Source organism: Cariama cristata, unplaced genomic scaffold (assembly GCF_000690535.1).
Source record: "Cariama cristata isolate BGI_N322 unplaced genomic scaffold, ASM69053v1 scaffold3175, whole genome shotgun sequence".
NCBI lineage: Eukaryota > Metazoa > Chordata > Aves > Cariamiformes > Cariamidae > Cariama > Cariama cristata.
Genome location: NW_009619040.1, coordinates 23,780 through 34,329, shown reverse-complemented (window position 1 = coordinate 34,329; position 10,550 = coordinate 23,780). Strand labels below are relative to the sequence as shown.

The 10,550-nt window shown below is 42.2% G+C and overlaps 1 protein-coding gene across 1 annotated transcript in view; it reads left to right on the top strand.

The window, feature by feature from the left end:
* Positions 1 to 1,627: 1,627 nt before the first annotated feature.
* Positions 1,628 to 10,550, top strand: part of TOM1L2 (target of myb1-like 2 (chicken)) — a gene marked incomplete at its 3' end in the record, with an annotated part of 30,081 nt that continues 21,158 nt past the window's right edge. Inside the window, exons 1-5 of the mRNA XM_009701074.1 lie at positions 1,628 to 1,707; positions 2,400 to 2,478; positions 4,331 to 4,480; positions 8,864 to 8,998; positions 9,979 to 10,137. Of these exons, the coding sequence (XP_009699376.1) occupies positions 1,670 to 1,707; positions 2,400 to 2,478; positions 4,331 to 4,480; positions 8,864 to 8,998; positions 9,979 to 10,137 (561 nt within the window). The remainder of the gene's footprint in view (positions 1,708 to 2,399; positions 2,479 to 4,330; positions 4,481 to 8,863; positions 8,999 to 9,978; positions 10,138 to 10,550) is intronic.

The following is a 10,550-nucleotide window of genomic DNA, read 5'->3' as shown; positions in this document are numbered from 1 at the left end:
CCTTTTCCATGGTGTCCTCTCCATTCTGGAGATGGATAGCTTCTTTTCAGTGTGCTCTGCTTGGATTTTGCATAGCTGTCTGGTTTGTCTGAGACTTCTGTAATTACTGTCCTTGGTGGAGTTCCTTTAGCCACAATTCTGGTGTAGACGAGTTGCTGAAACTGGAATTACCCAGACACGTAGCCTTTCTCCGCATAATGTCCCATAATTATGGCCTGTGGGCATCTGTATTCTCAGTCACAGTGATAGAAATGCTAATGCGAAAAACATCGTTGGCAAACAGAAGAAGAGATGTGTGAAGTCCTTGGAGCCTGGTGTTCTCAAACAAAATCTGCCTTGTTCTGGGGGACAGATTGGGGTCTGATGTCAAGACAGAAGGATAGTTGGAGAAGGTGGTACCTGTGTTTTTGTTTCTGCTTTAAAATGTTTAAAAGTTTTGGTTGGTTTTTTTCCCTTGGTTTATTTTACATTTTAAAAATGCTTTTGTTTACTCTGTTAGCCTTCCAACATTGGATGCCAGAGATCTATAGAAAAACCTAGACTAATTTAGAGGAGAAGGTCGTGTTTGTCCCCTTTTTAGGTCTGTCTGGTGACAGGCTTTATGTTCAACTCAATAGCATTTCTGAATGTGGGTAGTGTAATGCAGATAGGGTTTGAACGCTGCAAGTGAGAAGTGTGAAAAATTCAGGGGATATTCTAGGCACCACTAGACAGAACTATATTGATTTAGGAGGAAATCCCAAGGAGGAAATAGTTCTTGTCAACTGATTACTTGAAGTTATGGTTATGCTACTCTTGCAGACGTCTATAAATTAAACTGCCAACAGTTGGCATCTGCCACTGTCACAGTGCTATAGGTCATCCTTCCCGTAGAATTTAGTCTGATGCCAGAGTGACTTACCTGCCATGTGAGGGAGCATTTGGAGTCAGGAGGAAGGCAGATTGTGCTTGGAAGATGTATACATAGCCCCAGCACAGAGAGGAGACTGGGGGCATAGTGTGGGACAGAGGTAAGCAGTGCCCAACCCTCTGGCAAGCAGATATTGAGGGACCGTGGTACAGGAGTAGAAGAGTCCTGGGCAAAAAGGGGTGCCCGTGAATGATATCATGACCTGAACTGTCATGTGCTAAATGCTTTCACATGCTGGTGGTTCTTTTCATGCTGAAATTCTGGACTTGCTTGAATTCTGTCTCCAAGTTGCTATTTTTCCTCCCTTGATTCATGTGGAGGTATTATCTGCCTTATCTAAAACAGGGAGGACGTCATGTTGATTTTGAGGACATTTTCCTACCTCATAACTTGCCAACAATGCAGCATCTGAGAAGTTTAAATTGGAATTAGCTGACATTTTCCTACTCTCCCAGGAATTCAGGAGTCTTTGAAGAACAGCCCATCTATGTGGGCGGAAGGTAGTGAGCTTGAGGGGTGATTGATTCTGTCTGGAAACCTCTATGCTGATTCCTAAAACCAGGAGGGAAGGTTTTATGTAGCTTACGGTCAGTGGGGACTTTTTTTTCTCCATCTTTCTTTTACTGGATAGTTTCAGCTCGGAGTAGCTGAAGATGGATTGAAGTATCGTACCTAATTAGGAAGATGTAAAAAGATTTATTTTTCTTTACAGAAAAGGCCACAGATGGCTCTCTGCAGAGCGAAGACTGGACACTTAACATGGAGATCTGTGACATTATCAATGAGACAGAAGAAGGGTATGTGCGATTTCAGCAAACTTTGAAAGGTTCATGAACGCAATCTTTGTCCAGTCGTACTCAGCATGTGAGGAGATGCAGTGAGTCTGGAGGCAGGTGCTCATAGTTGGAAGGCAGTTTGCATATGAGTTGCTTAGTTTTCTTACTCCTTAGACATTTTGGAAAACTACTGTTTGATGCAGCACTTTCCGTGGTCGATCTCTGCTTGGGAGGGCTGGCATGAAAAATGTGTTGTTGGAGAGGGTACCAAGTTTGTACCTCTGGGGTTCTTGTTTTCAGCAAGTGTATCTCTTTGCAGTGCTGCAATGCTATTAATTTCAGCCATTTGAATAGAGAGGTTCTCTGATACATCTCCTTCAGCATCAGAAAAGCTGTGCTGCTTGCAGTTTGCAGGAGAACTGATCACCTGTCTTATGCCCTGGCCTTTTTCTGAGTGGCTGTCAATCTTTCCTGCTTGATCAACATCCTGCCTTTTTGGAGGCCTTGAGCGTTGCTCCAGTCTTGACTTCTGTGTTACCTTGTCTCCTCACATAATTCTATATGACCCTAGTTTGGTTGTAGTCAAGTAATCTGAAGTTAACGCACATGCTTGTGTCCAGCTGGAAATGGTAAACGATCCCTTTTCCCACAGTATATGGCATGTGAAAAGCGTGTCTGAGCTATCTTTTAAAAATGGTGTGTTTCTCCTTCAGCCCAAAGGATGCCATTCGAGCACTGAAGAAGAGGCTGAATGGAAACAAAAATTACAGAGAGGTCATGCTGGCGCTGACGGTGAGTGGGGGCAGGCTGGAATGCCTCAAAAGGGCAGAACCCTTTTCTTTGGTCATTTTCCTTTTCCTGGCACTCTCCTGAATGTACACACTATTTGCTTTAACAGCCACTGCTCTGTCCTTTTCTTCTCTCCAATTGCCTCCTCACTTCCTTGGGGAGAGTTGCTGGAAGCTTTGCACAGCGTTTTTCTGACTCAATTGATTTCTACTTTTTTTTGGGGCTCTTACTCATCCCAAGTACTGACTGGGGAAAGTTAAAGTAGCCCAAATGGGTCTGTGAACTCTTCCAGGCTTTCCCTTCTACTCTCATCTCCCTGTGTCCAGCCATTTCTTCACTGCAAGACAACAGCTGTGGGCATATCTGCAAGTGAGAATGATGAACTTGCCATGTTTTCAGCTTCAGTTTAAATTCTTCACAGTGGGGGTGGTGAGGCAGTGGCACAGGTTGCCCAGAGAAGCTGTGGATGCCCCATCCCTGGAAGTGTTCAAGACCAGGTTGGATGGGGCTTTGAGCAACCTGGTCTGGTGGAAGCTGTCCATGCCCATGGCAGGGAGGTTGGAACCAGATGTTCTTTAAGGTCCCTTTCCAACCAAACCATTCTGTGATTCATAAGTAGCTGATGCACAATTTCCCTTGTGAATGGATCTCTGCAGGAGACTTACATTAATTTATGCTGATGTAATTTCACTCAATAAGGTGTAAATTGTATTCTGTGCATTTAGGCAGCACTGCTAAGGTGTGAGATAATTTGCCAATCCTGCTGATGACTTTAGCTAGATGTTTCCTGGGTAATGCAGCACTCCTGAACATGTGGTGCTGGGCAGGCTCTGCGCCGGAGCAGTCTGAGGAATGAGCAGCAGTAACTAGATCGAGTTATGCTGCTGTGGGTATGTGATCTGTATGATTCTTTCACAGAGCTCTTGTTGCATCTCCCTGATGAAGCATGACTGTACTTTCTGTCTTCTTGCCATTTCCTATCCTGGATTGTCATTTTGACAGATTACCAAAGACCAAACCACGAGATTATCCATTGTGCAGGAAAGAGCAAAATTCATCAGGAATGAGGCCGTGTCATCATGGCTGATGAAAGTAGCTGAAGTAGGAGAGTAATTACAGACTCCTCATATACAGAGTTGCAGTGGTTATTAGGCATGGCTGTAAGGAGAAGTGACGCATTGGATTTATCTCCATGCTAATCATGTTCTTCAGAGAAAAATCAACAGCTGTTCTTCTGTGGCAGTTGAATGGCAAGTGGAAGGTGCCTCTAGCTAGGTTGCAGGGGGAAAATGTGTCAAAGTATAACCTGTCAGAGCATTCACAAGGGAGTGTTTTGAATGAGTGAAGATCATTCACCTGAATTCCCAACTCTAAAACATGGCTTATAGCTCAGAGCAACCGGGTCCAGCTGTGTTCCAGGTACATCGAAAATGGTGGAGTGCCACAGCACGATAATATCTCACTGTGACGGGATGTCCTCTGTCTTACCTGTTCTTGATGTGATGCTGTGTACTTAGCTGTTCAGCTGCGCAGGTTGGAAAGTTCTGCTTTGAAGAGGAAGAAACTTTATGTTTCTTTACCTTGAAAACAGGCAAAGGTAGATCACCAAAGTGCCCAATATGTTAATGGTGGGTGAGGTACATCTAAATGTGTGTGTAGAAAGGAAACTTTTTGGTAAAATTGGGGAAGAAAAGAAGAATTAAGAATCTAAGTATAATTTCTTCTCTATCTTCTCTCCGTCCCATCGAAAGTTTTAAAATAAAAAAAACCCCACCTAAATGAGTAACCAACCACATAGGTGCTCTGTGTGTGATCAAGCTTTGCTCCAACAATGAATGTTTTTTTGTGTGTGTAGGTGTTGGAGACCTGTGTGAAGAACTGTGGCCATCGCTTTCATGTCTTAGTGGCAAACCGTGACTTCATAGATGGTGTTCTGGTGAAAATCATCTCACCCAAGAATAATCCCCCTACTATTGTACAGGATAAAGTACTAGCGCTGATTCAGGTACACAGCTTGTCTCTGCTTCCATATGTTGCTGCCTGAAATAAGGACTGTCTGCTTCAGTACTACGCATTGCTAAACATGCTGTCACCATTAAAAATGTGGCAAGTTCTTTATACGTATAAACAAACAATATATGCAGATTGACAGGGAAGAGCAGACATGCACACGCATAGATATTTTATCCAGGGAGAAATGTCTGGATTCCAGTTAGAAAGGTACCACTCTAAACTGAGATGACTTAATAAAAGATAAATGGATGGCTTTGCAATTTAACAGTCACATCTAGAAGCTGCAGACCTGCTTCTGTGATGGGCTTGTCATTTGAGGCAAGGAAATTTTAGAGGATCGTGCTTTCTCTGTCAGTTGCAGAACACTTACCTTTCTGTGTCTGTTCCCTGACCGTAAAATGGAGCTGTTTCCCTCCATTAGAAAGCATTCTGAATTCCTTTTAAAGATGGTTATAGAAAAGTAAATGACCATATAGGAGTTAAAATGGTTTTGGTGTCTTTTCTCTGGTTATTGTGCAGTAAAAGTGCGCTGTCAGATCCTTGCCTGCAGTGGGGAAGTTCAGACATAGGCCTGTCTGCCACTTCTCCTTCTGTGCAGCATAACAATAAACAGCCATGTTAATTCCACAAACCATTAGCAACACATGAGGAAACATTGGTGCCTGCCTGGAGGAAATCTGACAATTATAGGAGGCTTTATCACTAAGCTTCTACGGGCTATTGCGTACACCGGAGACTAAAAGACACTGCGTATTTAAAATGATATAAACCTGCTGCAGTGTTTCTTGTGGGAAGGTATTTACAAATGCGCAGCATAGTTTTCCAAATATACTTCTGATTTTTGTGGCAAAGCATGCAGTTGCATTTCTGCTGGTTTATTTGTTATTTGGATACACAGATAGGACATCGTTAGAGCGTGACAATGTAAGTAAGTGATTTCCGATGAGGAAGTAGGCTGGGCGGGGGAATTAGGTGGGCATTGCACTGCGGTCTATGGGGTCCCTTTCTTTCTGATCTCTGATGTCAAGGGTTTTTTAAAAAATAGCACAAAATTAATGACATTATTAAAAGCAATTCTTGTGCGTCTGACTGAGTCCCCGAGTGTCTGCCTGCTCTGGTGGGAGAGCTGATGCACACAGTGACCAGGAGATGAGGTTAAATATTGTCCCATAAAGAGAAACTGTGAATGTTTCCACACTGTTTGCTCTGCTACAGTGTTTTAGAGAATGTTGGTTACGCTGGGTCCTGGATTTAAGTGGCTTCCCAATCATCAACACAACGAAGATGGAAGCGTTTGTAACATAACCAAAAAGCCGCAGTCATTGCCTCAGTGTATTAAACAGAGCTTTATCCGAGTAGACTTAGTGCAGTAGAGCTAAAAGCCTCATTCTAGGTGCTAAATGCCTTTTGATATAAAAAGCCTGAGAATTATGAAAGTTGCCTGTGGGTGGGTTCTGTTAGTGTCTCTTTAGCTGGAGGTGGTAGGGGACTTTGTTTTCCAGATTGCCTGACAAGTTTGGAAAAGTGATTGCAGTCACTCATCTCTGCTGCCCTATGGACACGCACACCCAAAATATCCCGTACGTCATGACCACTTTGCTCAGCTTAGACTTTGCTCTTTAGAGCTCCCTGCAGTTGGAGTTAGCTCTGTTCCAGGGGGCTGATCTCTTCTCAGCTCTGTTCCACTAACGTTACATTTATCCCATTCTGTAGGCTTTTTACAATTTGATATCAGGGAATTAATAAGAACAGAAATGAGAGGATTAACAGCACTTGAAAGCATGGAAAAAAGCTGTACAAACAGCATATGTCTTCAGCCATACAGCTCTTATACTGCTGGGCCTTTCCATAGCAAGGGCAGATGAAGCTGCTATCCAATTTCTTACCTAGAGACTCGACTGTTTTGAGATGTTGGGCATCTTGTGTCTCACCTGTTTCCCAGTGTACATGAATTAGCATGTATTCCGTATTGCTTATCCTTCCTTCTTCACCTTGCTAAAAGGCCGAGGAAGTATTCCGTATTGCTGTGCCTCTCTGGTAAGAACTTGCAGATCACCTCAGAGTTCATACCAACTTACTGCCCAGTAGCTGAGCACTTTCACGTCATGAAAGATGAAGCACAGGGAGACTTCTAGTGACATGGCAAATTCTTTTGAGGGTACATGTGTTTAAAAAGTGTTCGACACTGGAAAAATTGTCTTGGGATGGTCAGTGATGTGGGGGCCAGATTTTCAATGGTATTTAATTAACCTGTTTGGGCACACTGAGGTGCCAAGTGGGATTTATACAGCAGCATCCTTAAGCATCTACCTTTTGATAGCCTGGCCCAAAGTTTTAGAAGATCTGAATTCAATCTCACCTCTGTCATATGCTTGTTTGGACAATGGGCAAGTCTCTAAGCTCTGTGTGTAGCTCCTTATCCGTAAAGCAGAGCTAATATTACCATTACCTATTTGAATTGTAAGCTGTCTAGGACAGGGATTGTCTTACAGTGTCTGTAGACAGCACTTAGGACAATAGTGCCCAGTCCTGCTTCTGACCTCTGCGAGACACACTAATGTAGGTAATGCTGCCAGCTCAGGCAGAAGAAGAATACAAATGAAAGTGTCTCCTTTCTCCAGGAAAGAGAGTTGCAAAAGAGAGAATATATTAAAAAGTTAAAGTGCAAATGAAGTGAGTTCACTGTCATTAGTGCCTACAAGAAAATCTATAGGAAGCGAGCGAAACAGAGGATGCATTAGTGCATCCTCCTGGACGAACAAGCCTCATTAAAAGTTGGGGGCAGCAACGCAGCATACTTCTGCCTCGAAGTTTCTTTTGAGTGATTATTAAATAGAGCATCCCTTGCCTAACATTTTTCACTCTTATTTGCAAATAGAGTTGACGTGGGGAACACCATTATGGAGAAGCATCATTCAGATGACTTCTTATGTAAATTGAAAATGCAGAGAAAGTGCAAGGGTGGAGTTATTTGTACAGTCAGTACCTCCGTCAGAATTAGGGTTGGTTTGGAAGGTCAATTCTGAGGAAACAGTACGGCTCTTTGCAGTCGAAGCTGTTTTCTCTCGCTCGGATGGGGCTGTTTGGACTTGTACTGCATCAGAACAGTTGATGCAGTTAATTTACTCTTAACAAAGCTGAAAAGCAAACCCAGAATTGTTAGCTTGAATCTGATAATGGATTGTCTCCTGGGCATGAAGGATAGGAAATGCTCGCTCTTAGAATTGAACAGAATAGGAATGTAAGTTAAATGTTAGTATTATTCCTTATCTTGCTTTGCTATCTTTGATTTCTCTTCTCTCAAATATAAAAAGTGATTAAAACCAGCTTTTAAAGTAAAAATAGTCAAAGAACTAGTAAAAGTGATGACTATATGAATTAAGTTCAGAGCCCACACAGACGTCTCGCAGTAGTTCTGGATCTGGCACACTGATACTCTGCCTCATGTATGTGGGGGTTTGTGGAATGCTTCATCTTTAACAGAATCATAATATTTCACTTTTTCCTTCCTCTAAATGTTTAATAATTGGCTGATTTCCAGCAAAAGTGAAAGGGGGTAGAGGCTTTCAAGATACTATGCTCCTAGCAACTTCATGGGTGCAGGAGGCTGGCTAGAGAAGAGAAACATTTGTTGCTCCCACTGAGGGAGAAGCTCAAATGTGAACCAAAGTCTTTTTCGACACCAGAGAATTCATGCGGGAGAGATGAGTGTTCTGGCTGTGGGAAATTCTCCCTTTAAACTTGTTCTTTCTGACGCACCAGGGCGTCTTAAGTGTTGGATATGCTCTGTAAGAATGCAGGCTTCATTAGTTCTGCTGCTCATGGGACTGCATGTTTCACAATATAAGAACTCAGAAACTACCTTTTTTATTTAAGTTTGGTCCAAATAAAATACTGAAGGAAACTTCACAGCTGTGGTTTTTTCTTTGGTAACAAATGAGGGTGTTTCACAAAGTAAATTGTGGTTACCTAAGATTATTGTATGACTTTATGACTTTTGCTTAGATCAATTTAATCTTTCACATAGACTTTTTCTGGTGGGTCGTTGGCCATAGCATATGCAAGAAAAGATCAGCACACAGTCGCTGCTAAGTAGAGGAGGTTGGAAGAGGCTTTCATTTGCATTTACAGATTTTGATGATGTCAGGGGCTAGACATAGCTACCGTGCACTGGGTTCCTGTCTACTTTATATTTGAATAAAATGTGTACGTGACTGTCTTAATAATATTTGCAGGATCTTTTAGACCTGGTCTAATGATTACAGCTTCCCTTTGAAGCTGAAATACACAAAAGCTTTTGTAGTCAGTATCTGAGGTCAGGGTGGAGCTGGAACTTTGTTTGGAAGTTTTATGGATAATCCCTCATGTTTTGCAGGCTTGGGCTGATGCCTTTCGAAGCAGCCCTGATTTAACTGGAGTAGTGCATATTTATGAAGAGCTCAAGAGGAAGGGCATAGAGTTTCCTATGGCAGATCTCGATGCTCTGTCTCCAATACACACACCACAGAGGGTAAGCTGCAGCATTGCAATTCCAGGGTTATTTTCCCAAGATGTCTAAATAGTTGGATAACTAATCTTCTTTCCCCTCCTGTTTCTCTGAATTTGGCTTATTTTCTCACTCCTGGAAAGGCTTTTTTAATAGTGAAAGGGCACATAGGAGAAGCGTAATACAGCTGCGTTTGACAGGCTGATAAGCTAATGGTATCTCCTCCCTTGAGTCAAACATCAATCTGAGAAAAGAGTTTGGAGGAGGTTTATACACTTGTCTTGTACCACAAAACCACCAGAAAAATGCAAATAATTTGTTCAAAGAGAGTCCAGCAGGTTGTATGATTGAGACTTACTTCTTTTGCTCAAAAGTATGATTGTTTCTCTTGGCAATAACCCTGAACCAAGGCCTGCCCGTCGTGGTTAAAGGTGTACAGAGTCTGAATCTCTCACTGATCCCGTGGTAATGTGAGATCTTTACACCTCTGAAAAGTTAGGTCTGGAAAGTTGACAGAAATGCTGCTAGGAGGTAACTTAATGATCACAGGTGTTCTGATTATTCACTCTGAAAACTGAAGTTAATGAATCTTTGAAGTGGTAAACGCAAGTGATCAAGGACTGAAAGATTACAATTCTTCTGTCAAGATGAATTAAATTCAGTAGCTAGGTATCACAATTTTTTGTAAGCCTGCAGCTGAGATCTTCGTTTAAAATAACACATAATTATTTATCTTTGGCTCTTGTTTTTATTTTGCTTCTCACTTTTCTTGTAAAGGTAAATTGACTTAAATGCATGTGGGCTGGGTCAAAAGATATGGGCATGCATTTTTGTTGCAGCTGTCTGTTTATGGGCTGTCCTGCCAGTCTGTTCTCGTAACTACACTGACCTTTTCCACAAGGTGCAATTATATTCTATATTTGAGCATATTTGGCCTGAGGTTGCTGACAAAGCAAGTGCTGTCACAATTCAACTTTTGAACTGCTGTCTTTCTGATGTGGCAGAGTGTTCCTGAAGTTGATCCTGCAGCAAATATGCACAATTCACAGTCTCAGCAAAGAATGAGCACCAGTTCTTACTCTTCATCTTCTCCAACGGCGTATTCTGCTCCTCAAGCCCCAGCTTTGAATGTGACTGGTCCCATCACTGCTAATTCTGAACAGGTATTGGGATGATGATTCTTTTGAGTGAGACTATTTCAGCAGATCAAATTAGAAGCCAATTTGCAGAGGAACTTTCATTTTAACTCTTCTGACTTTGATTGCCTCCTAGCTCTGGTTCTACTTAGTAATCTTTCCTCCTATTATACTATAAAATCTAGGCTTTCAATTTGTATGTATGGCCTTGTAATGGCAGCAGTTCTAAAGCCTCCCAATCTGATATACCAGTCCACTCAGAGGTTGTGTGGTAGGTTAGCAGTTATTCTCATTAGCCTCCCTTCTTTAAAGGCACAGAATGTCTTGCAGATGCAGGAAGTCTGACAGGGAGTTAAGTCTGCACCCGTAAGACCCTTGCAAATGCCCTGATATAGGATCTTCTTTTCTCTCTGCAAAAATAATAACTTCAAAGTCAAAGA